The following is a 26801-nucleotide window of genomic DNA, read 5'->3' as shown; positions in this document are numbered from 1 at the left end:
CAAACCAGACCCCCCCTAAAAAAATCAAGCAACTGCAATAATGAAGTTTCATCAAAATGTAAAACGAACAAGTTGCAGATTAGTCAAAATTTACATCTTTCAAAAATAGTAATATGATTTGAATTGTAGGCAGCCAATGATATTCGATTTCCTTTTAATTTTAAGCTCACAATATATCCCCAAATTACGATGAATCACGGTTTGAATTTTCATCACAGATCTTGTTGGATCTTCGTTTTCTTATGGCCGTGTCAAATCTACAAATTGACAAAATGAAATTTCAATTAAAGAAAACAAAAGGTAGAAAACGAGAACACAAGAAAAATTGTGCGCGTGCTTGTATGGCAAATGTTTATGAGGGTAAGTGTGTATTACACCTACATTTTACCCATCAACGGGGACGTCCCTGGCTGTAGGACGTCCAGATAACCATGCCAATTAACCCCCATCTTATTTCAAACCGTTCATATAGTAAACACATAAAAAAATATTCATGATATTTCAAGTAAACAGTTCTACAGACTATTATCCTTAGATTCATCAAGCACTAACAGATGCTATTTGTATTGGGAACAGATAATTGGGTCACCATTAGATTGGACAAAAACTTTTAAAAGAAACTTGTGTTACTGTAAAGAAAATAAACTGAAAGAATTCAATTTTAAGGTTATATATAATTTATTGCCAGTAAGAAAGAATTTGTTTAAATGGAATGCTATGGGAGATGCCCGTATTGTTACGTGGACGAAGATAATGTACATGTTTTCGTTGAGTGTAAACTAAATAAGAGATTCTTTTCTTATTTGACAACAGTAGCTAAGTTGAATACAATGTCGACCTTCGAATAACAGAATTGCATTTACTTAAGGCTCACAAAGAAACCGGACTTGATTCATTTCTTACAATTGCTTTTTGGTGCATTTATAAATGTATACTTATAAGAAACAAGACAGGAAAAGATTGTAGAGAATTCAATTAGGAATATTTGTTTGAAAAAGAAATAAATAAACATGTGATGTGATTTTGAATGATCAATCATGTATATGATAAATGTCTATGGTGGGTTGAAAAAAAATATAGTAAACACATGAAGATAACCACCTTCGGCCAATTAATCTCAGGTTTTGTGTGTGTAGGGGTAGGAAGCGTCCCCGCTTAATTATAGCGAATTATTTCTGGGCTTCATTTTTGTAACATATCACAGACACAGGTGACAAGTGTGACCTTCTAGCTCAATTTTTTTAAAAGTCAAACCAATGTTAACCAATCACTTTAAGATAATTTGTAGGAATTCGCGATAGTTAACTTTCAAGACTGTGTGTATCGGAGGGTGTGGGGTGGGTGAAGGTGTGTGTGAGGGCGAGGGAGAGATTTGGTGGAGGAAAAGAGAAGAATAAGAACGAAAAAAAATGTTGCATGTGTATTTACTACATCGGGGCATGAAAGGGTATCTATTTTACATCTTCACGTGTGAATCCACTAGGAATGCCACGTCTGAAAGATACTTGATCGTCTTGTTGAGGGGACCACTGTATAATCTAATAGAGTTTATTCAGAAAAGAGAGAAGGAAATAAGGACCTGAGCGCACTATGGACTTTATACATTGGCGTACCTAGGATTTTCCACAGGGGGGGGGGCAAAACCTTCTCCCAAAAAATTTGACAAGCAAAAAAAAGGTCTTCAAGAGCTCGTCAGGGGGGGGGGCAAAAAAGGTCTTTCAATTAAGCTCGTCAGGGGGGCAGGGATACGTCCTTTGCATGGGTTGTGGCTCGTCAGGGGGGGGGGGTACCCGTAGGTACGCTAGTGACTTTATATATTCTTTTATTTTGTTTTACTTTCTTGTTTATTTTTTTTGCCTTTTTGGTGATGTTCATTGTTACTAGTATTAAATTTAAGAAATTTATTTGAAAAAGTATTTCACCACTTGGTAAATGTAAATTGAAAAGAATAAGATCTGCGTTCTTTCACCATGCTATAACTTCCCCTAGAACCACGAAACATTCTCAGTAATTAAATTTCATTTTCATTATTTCATTTGTTATTATCTTTATTATTATCCTTATAGCGATGATCACGATGATTAACAGTAACAACCCAAATAACTATTTTTATTATGATCATACTGTAATTTGATAACATACATCCACCAAACAAACCACAATAAGTTTCATCCCCTAACCGACATACAATATTTTCACATCTAGTTCCTAAATATATCTTATTCTTTATAACGAAATGTTTACCGAAATTAAAGCGGTAGTAACTATGCTTGCTTCAGAAGTCTCATGCATTACACGATATACATTTTTGTTTACAAAGAAGGTTGTGCGCTGTGAATCATTGACCTCCTATATTGAGCAAACGTTCAGTAACTCCCATATGCAGCTGGTTGAACTTTGGCGCTTGAATGTTTTTCACATTTCATACAGATTCTTTCTACGCGTGGAAATTAACTGGAAAGATAAATAATTTGTGATTTTTACATGCATAAGACTGTTACATTATGTCTAAACAAGATGCCGGAGAAAATCGCTATGCATCAGATCCAACGGTTTCCACGGTGCCGAACGACGGCAGACCGAAGGCGAAGACAGACCCAGCAAAGGGCTCACAGGAAACCACACCTCTTGCGAAGCTGGTACGTGAGGAAAAGCTCCCGCAATGCATTCGTATTACCAAAAACTTTCTTGTTTTAGGGAGCCATATCCGGTTTAAGAAAGGGGATGTTTTGATGCTTCACTTTGTGTATACAAAACAGGTGATACACGCAACGGATTCCAAGAAAGGAAAAGTTCTGCGACTGCCTTTACACAACAAGCAGGAATTCGAAATACTACCTTTGGGTAAGTGTAATGGTAAATATATACTAAACATAAGCATGTATACGAGCTTACCGAAAGTCTTCATGATAATGCTAAAAACGCAACTACCTTTCAATAACTCTTAAAGATTAATGATTACAAACATTCTTTTCAATGATCAATGATCGTAAGGTAAGTCTTGGAAATAATTGGTAAAATAGTTCCCAGTGAGCAAAATATATGGGGCCCATATGGGTTTCTTGTGGGCTTATCTGGGCTAAAAATGTGGGCCCCATATGGGTTGCCCATGTGGACTATGTATGGGCCCATGTGGGCCCCATGTGTTTTTTGCACCGTACACCCCGTCTGGGGCCCATATGGGCCAGGGTTTCGCATGGGGTAAATATGGGCAGGCCCACACCGTACCCATGTAAACCATATGGGGCCCATTTGGGCTATGTATGGGCCCATATGGGCCCCACCTGGCCAATCTGGGACCCATATGGGTTGCCCATGTGGGCTATGTATGGGCCCATCTGGGCCCCTTGTGTTTTTTGCACTGTACACCCCGTCTGGGGCCCATATGGGCCAGGGTTTCGTGTGGGGTAAATATGGGCAGGCCCACATCGTACCCATGTAAACCATATAGGGCCCATTTGGGCTATGTATGGGCCCATATGGGCCCCACTTTGCCAATCTGGGACCCATATGTACACCCTATGTGGGGCCCATTTGGGCCAAGTGGGTTTAGTGTGGGTTGAATATGGGCAGGCCTACATTGCTCCCATATGGGCCCCATATGAAAACAATACTGTGTTTAATCAATTAAAAAAATTACATTAATACTCTAATCCTAATCATATCCAATAATCCTACATTCTAACCCTAAATCCTAATCCTATCCTAATCATATCCTACACCTAACCACTGAATCTTGTCATTGACTTCTATATATATATATATACAGCGAGTTTGCTATACTTGACAGGCAATGGTTAATAACTATTTTCAATATTTAACCTTGAAAATTTTGTCCTGAATATAGTTTTTCGATTTTTAATTTTATAGTAATAAATTACATACTTTTCTGAAACTTTTTACGGTGGAATTCTTGCATAAACATAAAAATTTCAATTGTTGTAGCTGTTTTAGATAAAATTTTGGTCATTTACTGTTGTAATGAATATTCATGACTGCAGTCTAGATCGATCGATCCAGTGATATGCCCATCTCCAGCCCAGCTGATCTTCATCTGGTACATATGGGCCCAGATATATCCCAGATGGGTCCCACATAATTTAGCCATCTGGGTCCCACTTGGAAATGCCCATCTCCAGCCCAGATGATATTCATCTGGTACATATTGTTGTGTGGCTTATTTCGAAAGGGTGGGTGCTGTCGCGTTAGGGTGCGTCAACGCGAACGCGAAGATTCGTCAAAAGCCCCCCCCCCCACCCGGTTTGGCCGAAAGGGTGCGTTGGGAGCGCCACGTCGCGTCGCGTTCACTGGAACGCACCCTTTCGGCCAAACCGGGGGGGGGGGGGGGCTTTGGACGAATCTTCGCGTTCGCGTTGACGCACCCTAACGCGACAGCACCCACCCTTTCGACATTAGCCTTGTTGTGTTGGGGTTGGATCTTATGCACTTTTGCTTTCAACCAGACTAAATGAGACGAAGCAATGCAAAACCTATACAGTTCATATATTAGTCCAGGATAGGCCCCATAGAAACTTGACCAAACCTTGTATTTTTATATATACAATATTTTTTGATGGTTTCTTGTCAATTCGAGGGTGCGGATTACGAATCTGGATGATGCCACTCGTGTAACCTTGAGCATTTTCCGCAAATTGGCAAAATCCAATATGGCCGCCAAAATATGCAAATTACCCATGAAAATCCTAAAATTGTCCGCACATTGGCTATGGAATGCATGAAAGCGTGTGGCAGGAGTAAAATACACTCTGAAAAAATAATTGTTGACAAAATATTTATTTTCCTCATATTCAAAATGGTCTCCATAGTCCATTGTATACTCTATTATGTACAATATAAATAGGGAAAACCAATTTTCACAAAAATGAGCACTAAACCGCAAAAACTATGTATGAACGAAGTATAAATATATGCAAATCATCATTACTAACGAGATATATCATTATGTCATAAATGGGAACATTTCTGTATTTTGATATCTAAAATGGCAGCCACTGGCCCAAACAGTATTGCGTACAATGGCAATGGGGGCCGAAAAAATTCACAAGAGTGAATTTTCACAGAAATGCATATTATTAAGATTAAACGAGTGGAATATTGACTAAAAACATAATTGTTAACGAAATGTATTATTAATATGTCATGTATGTGATGAATGTTGTATTTTGATATTAAAAATGGCTGCCAAAGGCCCTAAAAGTATTATCCACAATGAGAAAGTGGGGCAAAGAAATCACAAGAGTAATCACTAAAATGCATATATATGTGATAAATTAATGAGATACTGTTTAAAAACATATTTTCTAACGAAATATATCATTCAGGTTTAAAGTGTGTGTTAAATACTGTATTTTTACTTTCAAAATGGCCGCCAGAGACATTAACAGTATTATGCACAATGCAAAGTGGGAAACCAATATTCACAGGAGTGAGCACCATAAATGCAGGTATTAGTGATCTATGAGTAAAATATTGTCTGAAAGCATAATTTCTATTAAGCAGTTAAGAGATATCATTTATTCTGCCAGTTAGGTGATAAATACTGTTATTGGAGAGTCAAAATGGCCGCTACAGGCCCTTACGATATTATGCACAATGTGAATGGGAACAAATTATTTCAGCAGAATTTGGCTTTGCTTGGCCAGATGGTGCCAGGTAAAAATGGCAGAGGTCATGATGGCAGAGGTAATAATGGCAGAGGTAAAAAATGGCAGAGGTAAAAATGGTAGAGGTAAAAATGGCAGAGGTAATAATGGCAGAGGTAAAAATGGCAGAGGTAAGAACAGCAGATATAAAAAGAGCAGAGGCATAAATGACAAGAGGTAAAAATGGAAGACGTGACAATAGCAGAGGTAAAAGTGGCCGAGGTACACTATTAGAAAAAAAGTAGATTCGACAGAAGAAAAATAAAAAGGGTACATAAGGGTACAGAAGAGAAATAAAATGGTAAATAAGGGTACATGCACAAAATACCAATTTTCTGTAAGTTTATTTACAAATGCATGCATGTAGGATTACACAGTGCAGTAAGATTACAGGTGTTCTCCAGACTCTGTTGCAGGATTTTTTTTTATTTTAAAGTATAAATTTTCTAACAGTGTAAAAAATGGCGGAGTTGAAAATGGCAAAGGTAAAGATGGCATAAGCAAAAATGAAAGAGATATGGGGTGCTGGTTTGTTAAAAAGCCGAGAAGAAAAAAAGTTTTCACTCTAAAATCAAAGGGGATTTGGTTAAGGGGGAAAATGACTTAAAAATTATTTCAACTAAGTGAAGTTCTTTTGACTCAGAAAAAGAATTACAACAAAAATAATAACAATCAGATAATAAACATTTTTTTTATAGCATACCAAGCTAATTACCAAGAGGGTGCTGCTTATGGTGTACAAAATACCCAACAGCACTTCCGCTTCCAAGGGTTATGACATCAAGCCGTCTATATCATATTGGATGCAATGGTAAAGAAGGTTCAGGGTCTTCTTTAATGCAAAGAATCTGAACCAGACGGTCCCCCTCGATCGACCCCAAATTGGTTTACCAGTCAAGATTATTGATTTTCATAATCAGTTACATATTCAGTGCCAAGCCTGGGAACGCATGCTTATTGTCATTCAAATATTTAAAAAGAATAGTACAGACGACATTACAAATAAGGACATAATATTCAACCACAATCATTCGTGACAATTTCAAGGTCTAAGCTTTTCACGCTCTTTTTCCACCCCTAACCCTCTCTGTCTCTCCACCTCTTTTATGTCTACTCTTCCTCCTTTTTGTACCGGTAAACCTGGCAAAACTTTAGATATAAAAAAAACAGCTAGACAAAAATTAATGTTATAAAATGGTGAATGAGAATAGTGCAGTTTTATTTTGCTCCTGATGAATTGAATGAAAAAAATATTTGTCGTTTGATTTCTTTTTAAAAAGCCTTCACGGTACACCTCCTACGAATTCGTAAATAGCATTGTTAGGCCGATAAAGACATAATGATATGATGAAATGCCTAACCGTGACATGCACTTCTAATTTAATCTATGTACATGCGGGGGCTTTTTGACAATTCATTGCATCGGGGTTTGAGGCTGGCCATATTTTACCTAGAGCTGTTATTTTTACCTCTCCCATTATGACCTCTGCCATTTTACCTCTGCCATTATTACCTGTTCAATTTTTACCTCTGCCACTTTTACCTCAGCCATTATTGCCTCTGCCATTTTTACCTCTGCCATTATTACCTCTGCCATTTTTACCTCTGCCATTATTACCTCTGCCATTTTAACACCGAGCCGGCCGGCCAGATGGTGATGTATGAGTAAAATATCGTCTGAAAACATGATTTATAACAAAATATATCATATCTTATGTAATTTAGGTGATAAATACTGTATTTCAACATTCAAAATGGCGACCAGTGGCATAAAGAGTATTATGTACAAGGGCAATGGCAGGGGCAAAAAAAGTGACAAGAGTGAGCACTAAAATGCATATCATTAAGATAAACTAGTGGAATACTGACTAAAAACATCATTGTTAATATGCCATTTATGTGATAAATGCTGTATTTTGACATTCAAGATGGCCGCCATAATCCCTATATTTATTATGTACAATGCGAATGGAGAAACTAATTTTCACAAGAGTGAGAATCATAAAATGCATATGACTGTGATATACGAGTAGAAATATTGTGTTAAACATGATTTCTAACTAAATACATCACATATTGGTTGTGGAGGTAATAAATGTTGTACTTTGAAATCCAAAATGGCTGCCATACATGTAGGTCCTTAAAGTATTGTGTACATTGTAACATGGGACATATATTTTTGACAGAATTTGGTTTTACTTGACTCTAAATATTGAATATACATGTAATTGTGATGTAAGGGTGAAATGTTGTCTAAAACCATGGTTTCTAACAAGATATATCATAATGTCGTGTATTTAAGGTGATAAACACTGCATTTTTAAATTGAAAATGGCCACCATAGGCCCTTATCGTATAATATACAATTTGAGTGTAGACAAATAATGTTCACAAAAAGGGCATATGGCAGCCATTTTGAATGTTGAATTACAGTATTTATCACCTAAATTACATAAGAGATGATATATTTTGTTATAAATCGTGTTTTCAGACGATATTTCACTCATACATCACCATTTGGCCAAGCAAAGCCAAGTTCTGTTGAAATAATTTGTTCCCATTCACATTGTGCATAATATCATAAGGGCCTGTAGCGGCCATTTTGACTTTCCAATAACAGTATTCATCACCTAACTGGCAGAATAAATGATATCTCTTAATATAAATTATGCTTTCGGACAATATTCTACTCATAGATCACTAATATTTGCATTTATGGTGCTCATATTGGTTTCCCAATTTGCATTGTGCATAATACTGTTAATGTCTATGGCGGCCATTTTGAAAGTAAAACTACAGTATTTAACACAAACTTTAAACCTGAATGATATATTTCGTTAGAAAATATGTTTCTAAACAGTATCCCATTAATTTATCACATATATATGCATTTTAGTGATCACTCTTGTGATTTCTTTGCCCCTCTTTCTCATTGTGTGCATACTACTTTTAGCATGTTTAGGGCCTTTGGCAGCCATTTTGAAAAATCAAAATACAACATTCATCACATACATGGCATATTAATGATATATTTCGTTAACAGTTATGTTTTTAGTCAGTATTCCACTCGTGTAATCTTAATAATATGCATTTTAGTGATCACTCTTGTGAATTTTTGGGCCACCATTGCCATTGTACGCAACACTGTTTGGGCCAGTGGTGGCCATTTTAGATATCAAAATACAGAAATCTTCCCATTTATGATATAATGAATGATATATCTCGTTAGTAATAATGATTTGCATATATCACTTCGTTCATACATCGCGATTTTTTGCAGTTTAGTGCTCGCTTTTGCGAAATCTAGTTTTCCCTCTTTATATTGTACATAATAGAGTATACAATGGACTTTGGCGGCCATTTTGAATATGAGGAAGATAAATATTTTGTCAAAAATTAATTTTTCAGAGAGTATCTCACTCCTGCCACACAATTTCATGCATTTCGTAGCAAATGTACGGACAATTTTAGGATTTTTATGGTAATTTGCATATTTTGGCGGCCATATTGGATTTTGCCAATTTGCGGAAAATGCTCAAGGTTACACGAGTGGCATCATTCAGATTCGTAATCAGCACCCTCGAATTGACAAGAAACCATTAAAAAATATTGTATATATAAAAAACAAGGTTACGCCTCTTCTATCCTGGACTAATATACATAACAACAAGAAACCTGGGTGTATTTATGGATCACCACTTGCAACTTAAAGATCATCTCAGAATCACATGCCGTTCAGCAATGGCTGCAATTAGAAAAATTTGGAAAATAAGAAATTTCCTGGGCAAGAAAACCACGTAAAAAATTGATTCATGCATTTGTTTCCTCAAGGATTGATTGCTGTAATGCACTGTTATTTGGTTTACCGGAGAAAGATCTAAAAAAAATACAAATAGTGCAAAACAGTGCTGCAAGACTTGTTGAACGAGCAAGAGGCAGAGATTCTTTCACACCTATTTTGATACGCCTTCATTGGTTACCGGTAGAGGAGAGAATTATCTATAAGGTTTTAATGTTATGTCACAAAGTCATCACTCATAAATCTCCCACTTACCTGTTTGATATTATTAGCTCCTATGTACCCATCAGAAATCTCCGTTCTTCAACCAAAAATCTCCTTAATGTTCCAATCACGTCAAGCCAAACACGTGCATTTTCAATAGCAGCACCTGTCTTATGGAATAAGCTTCCTGACCAATTAAGAGGAATTGGAAGTTCTGATAGTTTCGGGAGAGCCGTAAAAACATATCTATTTTCAAGGCTTTAATAATAATATGGTTTTTAGTCTGGAGCTGGATGTGTGTCATCGTTTCATCTCTGCACCCATGTTTTTGAAAGATGGATGCAGAGAGGAAAGCACTCACATACGTCCAGATCTGGACTTGGTTATGTACCCCATGTTATATTCCTGCTTATACATGTATTGTAATAAATGTGAATCATTTACATATTCTTGTATATATATATATATATATATGTTCTGTTTATTCATGATTTGTAAAGCGCATAGAGATCTAGACCAGTTATTATGCGCTTAATAAGTATCCTCTATTATTATTATTATTATTACATTTATTGAAGATGATAACTAAGTTGATGATGACAAATACAAATACATGAGTAAGTCTGATGGTGACTATACTCTCTAAACTCCAATCTCTAATCTATCTGTATGCTGGAACAATCTGTAAAGTAATCTGCATTCTCTAACCAATCTGCATTCTGTAATAAACTATAACCAATCTCTACTCTGATTTGGGTTCAGAAGTGAACCCCTTATATATTGGTCTGGTCTAGACTCTTTACAACCAAACAGGTGTTGGTCAACCTTGGACGCTTGACCAAAACAATCTGTACGTCATAACTTTACTCTGAATTGGGGGAGTTGACCTTTTAGGGAGAACATGAAATGTAGTGAATAAGAAACCCATAAAATGTGTGTGCGTCAGAAGTTTAGCTGGAAGAAGAATGAGTAATACTTTCTAATGAAAGTTGGAGCTGGTATACTTCATGTAGAAGCATCGATTAAGTATCGATCATACTTGATATAATATTTAATATGTGAGATATGTCTTATCATCACATAACAATATGGGCCCAGATACATCCCAGATAGGTCCCATATATGTTTGCCCATCTGGATCCCACTTGAAAATGCACATCTCCAGCCAAGATGATATTCATCTGGCACATATGGGCCCAGATATATCCCAGATGGGTCCCACATATTTTAGCCCATCTGGGTCCCACTTGGAAATGCCCATCTCCAGCCCAGATGATATTCATCTGGTACATATGGGCCCAGATTTAACCCAGATGGGTCCCACATATTTTAGCCCATCTGGGTCCCACTTGGAAACGCCCATCTCTAGCCCAGATGATATTTATCTGGTACATATGGGCCCAAATACATCCCAGATGGGTCCCATATATGTTGGCCCATCTGGGTCCCACTTGAAAATGCCCATCTCCAGCCCAGATGATATTCATCTGGTACATATGGGCCCAGATATAACCCAGATGGGCCCCATATATATGGGCCCCATGTGGACCTACCCACTTCTAGCCCATATGGTTTCCATATGGCCATATAGGTCCCAGATAACCCACATTGGACCCATAGGGGTTTTATATGTTTCTATCTGGGCTCAGTCGATCCATAATTATGCCAGTTCGCCCATATAGATACCACATGGGGCCCATATGGTTTTATTATCTGGGTTCTAGGTGGGAAAACCCATATGGGCCCCATATGGGTTTTATATGTTTCTATCTGGGCTCAGTCGATCCATAATTATGCCACTTCGCCCATATAGATACCACATGGGGCCCATATGGTTTTATTATGTGGGTTCTAGGTGGGAAAACCCATATGGGCCCCATATGGGTTTTATATGTTTCTATCTGGGCTCGGTCGACCCTGAAATAAGACCACATCGCCCATATAGATACCACATGGGGCCCATATGGTTTTTATTATCTGGGTTCTAGGTGGGACAAACCATATGGGCCACATATGGGTTTTACATGGTACACATGGGCCCTAGTAGGCCCACATGATTCCCATATGGGCCCCAGATACTTTGCTATCTGGGTTACCCTTCTAAGGACAGATGCACACGATGTACATTGAAACCTTTATGTCAGTTTTACAGATATATGCTTAGAATATTACTACCCTTACTCAAACCTTATTAAATCTATACCTCTATAAGCCAGCAAATATTATGAAAACGTTATTTCCTTCAAAATGATCTTCAATAGAAACAAATCAGGATATTCTATCTTGACTTGAACTAAAGGAAAATATAAGATCAAACAGGCACAGCCATAACATCAGGCGAAACGAGTACATTATCAAAGATATTAAAATAGTATTAAAGAAAACACCCTGAATAAACACCTTCCAACACCATTTTCATTTCTCAGTACACTCAGTGTTAACGGTAGACCCAATTAACAAGAAAATGTTTTCTTCGCAATAAGAGCAATGAAATTCACATCCCATCGTTTACCATTACCAAAATTGATTCTGATGTTTGTAAGGTTGCAATACACTTGCGATTGTCTTTATAATCTATTATTACCTCTTAGATTAATCAATCCTATGCTCTGAATATTTCATTCATTAAAAAAATATCAATACAATGATCTGTCTTCCCATAGCAATCCACAGTACAGTAAAATAACAATATTTATATGTACATATCGTTTTCGCCATTATTTCAAAGCGCTGTTGTTTCATTTACCAAATTTAGAGAGAAATGACAGAATTATCATGACATGATGAAATATCACATTACTTACAATAATTTAATCGAATAGAAAAGATATGATACATAAATTATTCTAACAGTAATAAAAATAATATATGGTATTTATATTGCGCACATATCCACCCTTTTAGGTGCTCATGGCGCTCCTATATTACCCGGCTAAGCTAGGCGTTCACAGCGCACACAGTTTCTTGAGGAATTGCTTCCTACCGGTACCCATTTACCTAAACCTGGGTTGAGTGTAACACATTGTGGATCAATTTCATGGTGGATCAGTTTCAGTCTATCAATTTATTCGTCACTTACACATTATATATATATATATATATATATATATATATATATATATATATATATATATATATATATATATATATTGTCTTCATATCTTCTTTAGATCCTTTATTGGACGACAAGGTATATGATGGTACAGCAGCCCTCATTAACGCCAAACCCTTGCCCGACAGAGTGCGTGTTGTCGACGCTCATTGTTCAACACACCTGGAAGAACAGCAGTGCAGTGATGACGTCGTCCAGATCGAAAAAATCGAAGTCGACAAAAGATTTGGCAAGGTAAGTCCTAGGTCACATGTCTGCTTTGAAGAGGGGAATCAAGTAACCTTGATAACGATATTTACTTCAATAACTCCATACATCTACTTGATTTGCTAGTTCAGCCCTCTGGACTGCCATACCCGAAAAGAACTCCCAAGAATTTAAAAAGCGCGAGCGCGCCCTCTCCCGTTCAGGCTTACTACCCATGATCACCGCGCAATTAGCGTCCATCTTCCTCTTTTGCTTTCGGCAAGCCATCTGTCAAGACGTGCTCAGATAAGTCTCCTAAAGCTCAAATCTTTTTTGAGCTTTGGTATATTCTTTTTGCTTATCAGTTGTGCATTCTCCCTTTTAAATTCAATCTTTCCGTTTGTGTGTAAGATTGTGTTCAGAATTTACACCCGGCGCGACTTTTTAGCGTGTTTTTGGTGACACTTAAATTGTTTTCCTAACGTTTGGGTTCTCGTCGCGCCGCATCGCTAGCGCGTTCGCGAGGCACCGGGTTTGGTCTGCCTACGTGGCAGCAAGCCTTCACCTCCTGCCACGGTTATTGTTCTTCACGTTCAAAGTGTGGTGGTTTTTGGTGCCGTTTTTTAATTAAATTCTAGACAGCCTTTACACTTTGTTGTCGAGGGTGTTATTGTTATTTCTTTTTGCAGGTTGGGATCTTCAACTCTGTTCCTTCCTTGCTTTCCGGAATTGATTTATTAAGATTTTCGATTGATTATTGATTGATTAATTCTTCAATTCTTTTTCCTTTCTGTTCTGAATAAATTTCTTGATTGATATTTTATTCACAGGCGGATCTTAAAGCTCAATTCCTTTTTCCTTCTGTTCTGAATAAATTTCTTGATTGATATTTTATTCACAGGCGGATCTTAAAGCTCAATTCCTTTTCCTTTCTGTTCTGAATAAAATTCTTGATTAATATTTTATTCACAGACGGAACTTAAAGCCCTTTTTCTCTTCTGGGATTGTTTAATTCGACTTACGCAATTATAACTTGATTGATTGGTTATTCAATCCCCCCCCCCAAAAAAAAAAAAAAATTTTTTTTACAGGTGGGGTCTTCTTCCTGTTAGGAATTTTTTGACCTTTCCCGGAATTGTTTTCTTCGTTCAATTCCCTCTCCCCTCCTAGTCTTATATTTTTTACTTCGACAGGCGGGCTCTACGATTTTTTTTTTTTTGACCGGCGGCGGTGAGTATGAGGTTGCGTCAATCAGCATTCCGAATTTGCGGTCGGATGCTAAGAGTAGGAAGGCCGAGACTGTGGTGCCACGGTCTCGGACAAAGAAAAAAGTGGTAGCCAAGGCTTCCAAGCCTAAACCAGGTTCTGCCGCCGCAGCACCCAAAGGGCTATGCGACCCACCGGCTACCGGGTCACCGGAAGTCCGGGAGAGAGTGCGGTTCTCTCCCCCCGGCACAGGTCAGGCTCTCTGTCGTCTAAGTCGTCCTCCGTGATAGCATCGGCAGAGATCGCCCAGCCCCTGACCGCGAGAGGCGTCACACATCAGACTGTGACCACAATCTGACCCCGTCAGATTCGGGTGAAGTTTCGTTGTTGGCGGCCGCCCTGCCAGGGGCGGCAAATCGTAAGAGATCACCCGTGCCTCTTGTGCCTTCTTCTGCTCCGGCCACGCCGGCGGAGCCCGCAAAATAAGAAGAAGAAGAAGAGGTCGAAGGAGAGGTCGGCCAGCCCTGCTGCCATGGGCGTTCCTCCTTCAGACCCTTGTGTCGGTGGTCAGATGTCACAGCTATTCATGCTGCTACATTCTGCTACCGCGAGAGGCGTCACACATCAGACTGTGACCACAATCTGACCCCGTCAGATTCGGGTGAAGTTTCGTTGTTGGCGGCCGCCCTGCCAGGGGCGGCAAATCGTAAGAGATCACCCGTGCCTCTTGTGCCTTCTTCTGCTCCGGCCACGCCGGCGGAGCCCGCAAAAAAAGAAGAAGAAGAAGAGGTCGAAGGAGAGGTCGGCCAGCCCTGTTGCCATGGGCGTTCCTCCTTCAGACCCTTGTGTCGGTGGTCAGATGTCACAGCTATTCATGCTGCTACATTCTGCTTTCGAGCAGTGCGGGTTCACCCCACCCTCGACGTCTACTCACCCCGCTGATGCCCCCGAGCATCAAGCGAGACAAGTGGGCAATAACCACCAGACACCCGGGAAATCCTCGAGCGATTCTGTTGAATCGCCAGCCAGTGCACCGGCTAACCAGGCACCTCAAGATCGCGTGTGCTTTCCAGCATTTTCGTCGATCTCAGAGCACGTGTCCCAGCCGACACGCGTGGCCACCCCGGCGCTTACTGGACTCCCTTGCCTTCATGAGAGCCGGCCGAGAGGCCGTACGGCTCCCGCGGCTCTCGGAGCTCCTCCAGGGAGGAAACTTGTCATGGGGACAACCTCCCGGTTCAGTCCATGGAGCGAGACTCCCTTTACGAGGAGTCTCTCGAAGGCGACCAGTGCGAGGATAACCCCTATCCCGCGGTCGACTCTTCAGTAAGCGCTCAGGCGCTGCTTGACAAGTATCTACCTCACATCTACCCTCCGAGCGGGGGTATTGATGAAGCAGGGGAGTCCTTATTTTTCGCCCCGCCTCTTCAGGCGCTCCGAGCTCAATCGGCCGAATTGGGGGTCTCGGAGAGTGACGGGGTCGCCCTAGACGAGGCATTGCTTTCTCTGATTGGTGACTTATGGATGCAGTTATCCTTTTCTGCGTCCCTCGTAACCAATGCCCGGCGGGAGAGGGTGCTTGGCAAACTCGGCATCCCGCCCAAGGAGATCGCTAACTTCCTCCCGGGCATTCCCCAAGGCAGCAAGTTCCTTTTCGGGGGTGTAGCGGCCTCCCTCCTCAAGGAGGTCGACGGTCGCAAGCAGGCGTCAGAACTTATCAAGGAGCTCAGACCCAAGCGCCCGGCGGCTCCTACGACGAGGAAGCCTCCAGCTCCGAGGGTGCAAACCCACCCCCGCTCTGCTGCTGCCCGGAAGCGCCGGGCTCCGGCACCGCCGTCTCGAAACTTTCAAGTCTCTCGAGGCCAGCGAGAAGGCAGAGGCAGGGGAAGAGGGGGGCGACCCGCTTCGAGGGCGCCGCCCAAACCGAAGCAGTCGGTTTGACATGCTGTCCCGAGCGCTAGGCAAGGTAGGCGGGCGTCTCCGTCATTTTCTCCCGGCTTGGGAGGAAATCACGGAAGACGCATACATCTTATCCGTCGTGCGAGACGGCTTCTCTATAGAAATAGAAGCCTTCCCGCACGGTGCGATTCGCATCGCCTCACCGCCTTCCTCCACCCTCCACCATCAGTACATCGCGGCCGAAATCGCCGCACTGGTGGAGAAGGACGCGATAGAGAGGGCGACAGACAACCCCAATCTTTGTCTATCCGCGATTTTCGTCATTCCCAAGCGCTCGGGCAAATTGAGAATGATTCTCAACATGAAGAGAATCAATACGTTCATTCCGGCCGAACACTTCCGGATGGAAACGTTAGCCACGATCCTCCCCTCACTGGAGGCGTCGGACCTGGCCGTGTCTCTGGATTTACGCGACGCGTACTTCCACATTCCCAACCATCCAGCTTCGCGCCGGGCCCTCCCGTTCGGGCTGCGACCGGCGCCCCGAGTGTTTACTCGCATAATCACCACTGTGGCAGCCTATTTGAGAAACCAAGGCCTGCGACTCTTCGTCTATCTAGACGACTGGCTTATTGTCGCAGACTCGGAGGCAAAGTTGCAAGCTCACCTCTCCTTGCTACTACGGGTGACTCAGAGCCTCGGGTTCATGATCAACTGGGAGAAATCGGAGCTCACTCCCTCCCGCGTTCCCATGTATTTGGGCGCGAGGATAGATATACCGAACCAACTCGCGCGGCCCAGCCCAGACAGGGTGCGGTCGATCACGTCTCTCGCCCACTCCGTAAGGGGGCGCAGTCACGTGAAAGCCCGCGTCTGGCTTCAGTTGCTAGGTTATATGGCCAGTCTAGTAGACATAATACAAGATTGTCGTCTCTACATGAGGCCCTTCCAAAGACATCTCCGCTACTGCAGCCCCGGGGTAGACTCACTGCAGTCTCGGATTCCTCTGCCACTGTCTATCAGTCGCAGTTTAGCGCCCTGGACTCGCCCAGCATTCGTGGCTCAGGGCAAGCCACTACAGACTCCCCTCCCGTCAGCCTCAGTGACCACCGACGCCTCGCTCTCCGGTTGGGGTGGCCACTGCGAAGGGGAGATGGTGTCCGGAGCTTGGGCTTATCCAGGCGCTCTCCCTCACATCAATGTGTTGGAGATGCAAGCGACGTCCAACGCACTCCGCCACTTTCAGCACTAGCTGACCGGGCGGACAGTGCTGGTCCGTACGGACAACAGGTCTGTGGCAGCATACATAAACAAGCAAGGGGGCACGCGGTCGGATTCTCTCGACGCGTTGGCTGCGGATCTCTGGAAGTGGTGGCGTGCAGCAGAGATTGTCCCGATTGCCTCGTACATACCGTGCAGGGACAACCTCATAGCCGACTTCCTCTCTCGGGGGCGTTGCCTCCCCTCCGAGGGGGGCACTAAATCCAGAAATCTTCAGGTTGATTCTCCGCCACTGGACATCGACCTATTCGCAACAGCGCTGAACCGGAAGCTCCCAGTCTTCTGCTCTCGAGTAAACGAGACGGAAGCGTCACATCTCGATGCTTTCTCAATGAACTGGGGACATCAGAGGTGCTATGCCTTCCCGCCTTTCTCTCGGATCCCGCAAGTCCTCCGGAAGGTGGAGGCGGACAGGGCGTGGGTACTTCTCATAGCACCCAACTGGCCGGGAAGGGCGTGGTTCCCTCAACTACTGGAATTATTAGTGGGGGATCCTTTCACTCTACCTCCGACAAGTCAGTTAGTTTCTCAGCCCCTCTCGGGAATCAGGCATCCGCGGCCGGAGTCACTACACTTGACTGCGTGGCCGCTCTCGGGGAGGATGCCCGGGCCCTAGGTCTGTCGGATCGGGCAGCCAAGTTTGTTTCGGAAAGCAGGCCTGCTTCCACGTTGGACTTATACAACTCCAGACTTGGCATTTTTTTTCGGAGTGGTGCAGTCAACGCTCACTCGATCCTCGTTCTGCTTCGATTGCATCGATTGCAGATTTTCTGGTTGGCCTTTTTGATAAAGGCAAAGCGATCGCAACTATCAGGGGCTATCGGTCCGCGATTACAGCGACGCACCGCGGTTTCACGGACGGCTCTTCAGTATCTAACTCGTCAGTCATTACGGAGTTATTAAAATCTTTTTCTTGAAGCGTCCACCAGTCAAATCCCTAGCCCCGTCGTGGAGTTTGTCTGCAGTTCTTAGGGCCCTTGCAAACCGCCCTTTGAGCCCCTAGCGGAGGCTTCTCTCCATAACTTAGCTATCAAAACAGCGTTTTTAATGGCTATCGCTTCGGACCAAAGGCGAAGTTCTCTCCATGCCCTGTGTGTTTCGCCGGGACACATTCGCTGGGAGAGACGGGGTGTTAGGTTAATTCCGACCCCCTCGTTCATCGCAAAGAATCAAACCATGTCCTCTGGTTCAGTTGAAGTCTTTCTGGCCCCTCTGTCTAGTTTTTCGTCTATTTCAGATGATAGATTGCGGTGCCCCGTGAGGGCGTTAAAGTGGTATTTGGATCGCACTAAATCGTCTAGGAGTTCAGATCAATTATTTGTAATTTCAGGTGAACCCTTTTCAGCAGCATCCCGCGACACCATCTCGAGATGGATTGTTGAGGCCATCAAATCAGCGGGCGCTGGTGCGTTATTGTCTGATACAACCAGACCTAAGGCCCATGATACTAGGGGTATTAGTTCGTCATGGGCCCTTTTTCAGGGCATTCCTCTCGAGGACTTTTTGAGGGCCGCCTTTTGGCGCTCAGCTAACTCCTTCACTTCATTCTACTTGAAGGACATTCCGTCCAGCGAGGCGAGATTTGCTGCTTCGGCGCTTAAAGCAGCTGCGGCTTTTTCCCCCTCTCCCTAATTTTCGTTGTTTTTGTTTTTTAAATTTTCTTAGGCTTACAATTGAAAACATGCCTCCCTACGGTTTGAGTCCGTGTTGGTCTAGCAAATCAAGTAGATGTATGGAGTTATTGAAGTAAATTATGAAAATACCTGATTTTCTTATTTACGAGATAACTCATACATCTACTTGATACCCTCCCACCGACCCTCCGCCTTGCGTAGCAACATGTTTCAACGTATGGGCTTGCAAAAGTTGAGGAAGATGGACGCTAATTGCGCGGTGATCATGGGTAGTAAGCCTGAACGGGAGAGGGCGCGCTCGCGCTTTTTAAATTCTTGGGAGTTCTTTTCGGGTATGGCAGTCCAGAGGGCTGAACTAGCAAATCAAGTAGATGTATGAGTTATCTCGTAAATAAGAAAATCAGGTAAGTATTTTCATAATCTGTTTGACAAAAAAATAAAAACTTTGAATGATTGATGAAATACTGGAAGAGAAAACTTTCAAATTTACCCTTTTTGTCTCATCTGCATTGCAGAGTGAGACTATAGGCGCCGCTTTTCCGACGGCGGCGGCGGCGTCATCATCAAATCTTAACCTAAGGTTAAGTTTTTGAAATGACATCATAACTTAGAAAGAATATGGACCTAGTTCATGAAACTTGGCCATAAGGTTAATCAACTATTACTGAACATCCTATCAGAGTTTCATGTCACATGACCAAGGTCAAAGGTCATTTAGAGTCAATGAACTTAGACCATGTTGGGGAATCAACATCAAAATCTTAACCTGAGGTTAAGTTTTTGAAATTTCATCATAACTTAGAAAATATATGGACCTAGTTCATTAAACTTGGACATAAGATTAATCAAGTATCGCCAAACATTCTGCATGAGTTTCACGTCACATGACTAAGGTCAACGGTCATTTAGGGTCAATGAACTTTGGCCGATTTGGGGGTATCTGTTGAATTACAATCAGAACTTTAAAAGTTTTTGGATCTGATTCATGAAACTTGGACACAATAGTAATCAAGTATCACTGAACATCCTGTGCCAGTTTCAGGTCACATGATCAAGGTCAAAGGTCATTTAGGGTCAATGAACTTTGGCCAAATTGGGGGCATTTGTTGAATTACCATCATAACTTTAAAAGTATGTTGGTCTACTTCATAAAACTTGGACATAAGAGTAATCAAGTATCACTGAACATCCTGTGCGCATTTTAGGTCACATGACCAAGGTCAAAGGTCAGTGAACTTTGGCCACATTGGGGGTATTTGTTGAATTACCATCCTATCTCTGTAAAGTTTATTGGTCTAGTTCATAAAACGTGGAAATAAGAGTAGTCAAGTATCACTGAACATCTTGTGCAAGTTATAGTAGTTTTCAAAGTCAGCACTGCTGCTATGTTGAATCGCGTGATGCAGGTGAGACGGCCAGAGGCATTCCACTTGTTATTGTTTTATTCTAAAAGTGCCCCCTCCCCACCAGGGCAGGAATAAAAAAAAGAATATTTAGTAGGTTGTTATAAAGGTGACACGATATTTGCTCCTGTCTTTTGGTTCATAAAGATAAGGATTTAGGATTAGTTTTGAACTCGGGATAGGTTTTATGTTTGACTTAACTGGCGTGCAGATTTTTTTTTATCGGAGAAATGACATGGAACCGGTCATAACATATTTCTTCTTGAAATAAAAGAAAATTCTGCAGTGTCATGGAGGTTTTTAATGAATAAGGTCCGACATAACACAGAAACGGTAAGAATTATCACTTTGGTTTTGCACTGATACCAACAGCACTGGTTTCTGCGTCACACTGCCCCATGCTTTTTAGAGCGTTAAGGCGCTGTCACACCTTGACGTTATAGACAGCGTATGCCCGACGTATGAGGAATTTGGCGAATACGCTGGCGTACGTCGAATACGTTACGGGTAAGTTTTGCATACGTTAAGAGTACGCTAAAACACGCTGGTATACGTCGTCATACGGCGAGGCCGTCGAAAAATTTTGTGCAAGCACAAAATTTTTCGACGTATGGCAGCGTATGGCTCATACGTCCCGCATACGCGGGCCATAAGTTGTAGGCAAGTTACGCGATCGTTGATACACGTTGACACACGTTACTCGTAAGTTACTCATAAGTCGATGTACGTCGAGATAATGTCCAGCGTACCCTAAAACTTACTTCTAACCTATGAGTAACGTGCTTTGAACGTATGTGTAACTTAACTCCAACGTATATTGACGTATGAAGACGTGCTCCGGACGACCACAAAACTTACAGAACGTGTTTATAACTTACAGCTACCGTATAATGGCGTATTGACAACGTTTATCATGTTTATAGGAATTGGTGTATAAAGGTGGGGTTCACAGGAGTTTTCTTCGGCATGGCGGTGGTGTTGATACGGTGATGTATCGTGCAGTTATGATTTTAATAGTCGAGCGGCAGCCTTTTTATAGGCTACGACACGTGTTCGTCAGCAATACGCTGCCGCGCGCTATGCGTAAGTTAGGCTATCGTAGGGCATAAGTTGTGTACGCCAGCAATACGCTAAGCATTCGTTGGAATACGTTACTTATAAGTTAACGAAGCGTTCGATATAAGTTACTAATACGTTATGTATACGTCCAACTCGTTATGAATACGCTAAGTATACGCCCAGAGTTGAAAAAAATCAAAGTTCAGCGTATGCCGAGGTTTTAGAGAAATTTTGATACGTCGGGCATACGCTGTCTAAAACGCCAAGGTGTGACACCACCTTTAAGGAAAATGCTCTCTGCTCCCTCCTAGACACTAACAATAGTACACCAACAACTACAATTTATGTTTATATTTCGATGTCATCATAAAATATACCAGAACAACAAAGTGACCATTCCCATTAAGAAAGCACAAAAGACAGCAACAGCACAAGTGTTACCAGAGACTTTAACATTTGTTAGTCTAATAATTTGATATGCACATCGTATGATCACAAGACAAGATACCCAATGTGTGTATAATATACCTACGTATGATTGAACAAATTATTACAAAAAACAGGTTCTTGTTGGAAAGCTGTTGGACCCGGTATCAGAGCATGTCATCGGTCCCTGTCGATTTTCACAAGAAATGACATTTTCGTCATATACTACTATGGTCGAATCAGAATTTCAACGGCTAACACAACTGAAAACTCGCAGGTTTCCTCTGGTAAGTACCCTCCACTTCTGGCTCTAAGTGGGTGGTCCATGTACAGATGGCTTGGGAATTCTAGAATGAAGTAGTCAGCGTGTTAGATAGTTGGAATAGGTACAAATATATTTTTACATTTACGTGGATCAATCAATTGACACTATTAGCGAATGTAAAAGTAACCTAAAACATGAAATGCAACCGTTAAAGGAAATGAATAGGAAACGTATGATTTTATAAATAATTAATGGTTATGGATAGAATATGGAAACAAATTCTTTTAGTTAAAGAAAAGATAATGGATATACAGATTACAGAAATATCCTCTATTTTGAATACGAAGTAAGAAACACGACTAATTTGATCATGTATCCCCACAACTTGCTTGAAGTTTTCCATCGTTCACCTCGACATTTAGTGGGATATTTCAGACCAGTATTTAGTGGGGGGGGGGGGTGGGTCAATTTGACCCCCCTCAGATCTCGGCCGCTGATCGCGCGATCGCCGCGAAAATTTGCATGCGCGTAGAGCCGGAGGTAAACTACAAGACTGTATGGTAAAAAAGTTCTTTATATTTATAATTAATTATGCAAATAAGCGTATGAAATTTGCCCTAACTTTTGTTTTTGTGTATGTTTTTGCCTTTAACTCAATTTATATAGCTAGTAGATGCTAATTTTTGGTTGGAGTATCAACTATTTAATTTCTAACAAATATCTACATTTTTTTTCTTATGTATTTCTTTGTTTTTTCAAACCTTTGTTTTTTATTGTTTTTTCCAATGAACTTTGTCGGGGACCCTTCTGAGATCATAAATAGCATAAAATAAATCCATTTAAACCAACAGAAGTAAAATAATAATCAAACATCTATGATTTTGGTTGAAAAACACAATTTGCATTGACTTTGTACACGGAATCACTTCTTGAGCAATTTCGGGTCTGACATGCACTTACACAATGTTGCGTAATTTCAGAACCGCGTCCCCGGGCGTCGCAATTTTGGTCTCAAAAGATGCGCAAGACTTGAAAGTAAAAAAGTCGGTGAGCGACGCGATCAGAAAACTTTGCGCGACGGCGTAGTGACACCCCCAGTTTAATAAGGGTTAAAATGCATTCTGCACACATTTTTATTATGAATATGTTTTTTATTTGAAATATATAGCGTGTCCGGATTCCAGACACGAGTCTTGGACAGAGAAACAGGAAGGTCGAACAAGTCCTGCGACTTCTCGATTCCTCCGACGAGGAATGTGTCCTAGCAACAAGGAGCGGGGACAGCCTTATCTACTGCTTACCCCTGTCCGCACCCTTCTCCCTAGAGAGAGCACCTTTGCCCGTCGAAGAGCAGATACCAGCTTTCGTATCGCCTCTATACGCCAACATTAACAGGACATGGAATGTAGTCGACCCACTCCAAGCAGGGATGTCTTATCTTCTGGAAGAAATACCCCAACCTATAGAAGAAGTGCTGGAACACTGGCTTGCAAGTTGGGAAGGTATGATGCGTGAATGTATTAAAGTTTCAAGGAGTTTTCTTGAAAAATATTACGCTTCCATGGTTCGGAAACCAAAAATAGGGGTCCACATGCAACATTAATGATATCTGTTTAACTATAGGCTCATAAATCATGCCAACACTTGGAAGACATAATTATCCAACACTCTTTTCTTTACAGACACATCTATGTGTGTGTCCATGTGTGTGTGGAAGGCCGCAAAGCAGCAAACTAGGATTACACATGAAAAGCTAAAAACAAAACAAGACAATGCTTTATGTACCCAAAACGCCTGAAATTTGAAATTGTATTTGTAAAGGATTAAACGTAGTTACATTTTATGAGTAATTTGGCTACTAAGTTTGAATAAACCATGAATATTACCAAAGAAAAAATATGCTTGAGACCGTACCTCCAGGTGTGCGCTAAGGTATTTGGATTAACTATGCTACGAGGGGGACTAAAATTTGTTCAGCCTCGCATAGAAATGATTAAGATGTGAAGTCAAAACTTGGTCCAGAAAATCTGTCACATATTTCAATTTCAAAATAATTATAACAATTTCGTAACTGTTTGTTCGGAAAAATATAAAACGACTCTGTTTTTAATCGTTATACGCACAAACAGGGAAACACAGGATTAAATTTTTAGATCGAAAAAAGGATAAAGAGATCAAGCGACTGGAGTCGGCAGTTGAGTCCTACAAACGACAAGTGTGCCAAAAGGGCTCAATGGAAACTCCTCCATCTCGACCGCCTCGACCAGCTCGACGAAGTAGCGAGACATTGACACCAAGTATTCCAGACAGGCCGCCAAAGTCAATCGACGTCCGGAAACGACTGTCCGAGCCGACATTTGATCAGCAAACTAACCAATATGCTGATGACAACGGCAATAGGTAAGTTTCATGCAGAATGTCCAGATATGAACGATTATGAACGATTCAATAACTTATGGTCGAAATTATATAGTTTTCACCTTTTGATAAGAGCAATTTTTATCAACCTTGATCCGTCAGGAGTGTGCGAACTATCCATACTAGAAAACAAAATTTTAGGACTTTTGTGCACAATAAAATCTACACTCTCATGCATTCAAAATAATTAGATGGAGGCTCAGTCAGTTGCAAATGATATGTTTAATCATTAGTCAGACTATATTTTAGTCATTGATGTATGTAAATTCTCGTCAAAATCCGAGAACAAAATTGTTCAAATGACTAAAGAATATATTTGCACCCTGGGCTTTTTTCCCCAACTATCTTCTTTCGCTCACTTCCTCTAGTTCTAGTGACGAGATATACAGCGAAGTCATCTCAGAGGACAAAGCTTTAAACAGCTGGGTATGTATTGAAATTGAATATCATTAATATAATATTAAAAGCTACTTATTGTTCATCTTTATTTGAAAATGACAAATACACATACCTTTACTTGCACTTTATGACCGTCCTATGATTTTCTGATTTAAATACGCCTTTTTAATAGTCCTGTATAATTTACTTTACTTTTTTTTAATTCTAATATCTCTTTTTGAAGTACGTCAGGATTTAAGAATTATATTGACCAAATGTCAGTTTCTGTTTTTTAATCGAATCCTTGTGCCCTCTGCATTATATATCAATTATTCGAGATATACCTACAGGGCCATTTGCCATGCAATGGTAACTTCCATGGAATTCTTGATTCTGAATGGACGTTGAGTACTGTTCTCAATACCATTGGACGGCGAAGTTACCATAAAGGGAACCGGGGCCTATCTTTATGGTCATTTGACAAAATGACAAAGACAGATAAAAACAATTGGAGATTTTTTAAAGTACAAGAACACATTACCTTAAAAAAAGAGGGGAAAAAGAAATATGCAACTTCAATTTCCTGTAGGATTTTTTGTTGTTGCCTTTTTTAAAGGTCTGATTACCCCCTTTCAACCCCATCTCCCTCTTTCTCTCATAACAGACGGATGAAAAGAAAACTAAGTATGGCGAGCTCTTAAAAAAATACAATGTAAGTATGTTACATTGTATCTGCAATGTATTCTTTTTATCCATCGGGTGGGTATAATCTTTAAAAGTTGAACATATATGTGGAAATTATATGTTCTTGTCAAAATAGTGCCTTCCTCTAATTCTCCTATTTTCTTTCGTCAGGAATTGATTAATTTGAATGAGATGAGTTAAATGGCGCCGGTATTTCTGATTGAACCTTAATTATTCTGTCATTACGAATCATGCTCATTTTTTCTTCAAGTACTAATGATCTATAATTTGTATCAAAATATACAACGTTTTTTATTCACTTTGCCAATGCCTTAATAACAAACACTTTTTTTTAATGTTCAGGACATCAAAGAGGAAAACCTAAAATTGAAAAATGAGAAGAAAAGACTGCATGAAAGAGTCCAGTGCCTCGAAGAAATTGTTGACGAAGGCGAAGAATATTCCATGATCGTCAATCGGTCGGAAATCCCAGCAAAACCCGATAGTTACGCCAAAATTAAGGCAACAAAACAAGTTCAGACCGAACTCGAAGTGTCCAACCAAGAGAAGGAGGTAGTCCCTGTCCCTCACGCTAAATCCAACTCCTCTCCACAGCCTGTTAAAGAAAAGAAGCCCCCTGTGCCAATTCGTACAGATTCGCGTAATTACATCCAATCAGCCAACCTTCCTGTGCCTTCGCCCAGAGTTTCACTGGACGACGCGGGCAAACCTGCTCGTGTCGACAGCGGCATCATCATGTCCGATTCTCAAGGTAGCGAAGATGAGAAGGCCGCACCAAAAACAACAACAACCCCGAAACCGCCAGCTCGTGTGTCGAAATTACCATCGCAACCGCCGTCGGACCCCATCTCTCCAACACTAGCTGCCAAACCAAACCTAGATGTGGGCCATTTACCGCCGATGGGGTTGCCTTTCGCTGTCCACAGTGGTCTCACGAAAGAAGAAGTAGTGTCCTTCTTGGAAGCGCGTAAACTTGGAAAGTATTCCGAATCCTTCCTTCAAAATGACATCGATGGAGAGCTTCTTATGGCATTAGATGAAGAGATAATGATCGATGAGTTAGGTCTGACGAAACTCGATGCTCGCAAACTCAGCCTCGTGTTGAAGAAGCATAAGGGTTCTGATTCAGTTTTCTTAGAAAGTTAAACCTGCAATGAAATATA

General features: G+C 41.2%; 1 protein-coding gene across 1 annotated transcript; it reads left to right on the top strand.

The window, feature by feature from the left end:
• The first annotated feature begins 2379 nt into the window (after window positions 1-2379).
• Window positions 2380-26801, top strand: LOC121411699. Its single transcript, XM_041604528.1, has 8 exons — window positions 2380-2844; window positions 12837-13012; window positions 22010-22159; window positions 23306-23639; window positions 24267-24537; window positions 24924-24981; window positions 25598-25645; window positions 25981-26801. Exons 1-8 carry the CDS (start codon window positions 2505-2507, stop codon window positions 26782-26784), a joined length of 2181 nt encoding a protein of 726 aa, XP_041460462.1. The 5' UTR covers window positions 2380-2504; the 3' UTR covers window positions 26785-26801.

Source organism: Lytechinus variegatus, chromosome 3 (assembly GCF_018143015.1).
Source record: "Lytechinus variegatus isolate NC3 chromosome 3, Lvar_3.0, whole genome shotgun sequence".
NCBI classification, from domain to species: Eukaryota; Metazoa; Echinodermata; class Echinoidea; order Temnopleuroida; family Toxopneustidae; genus Lytechinus; species Lytechinus variegatus.
This window is presented reverse-complemented; position numbering and strand designations above follow the sequence as displayed.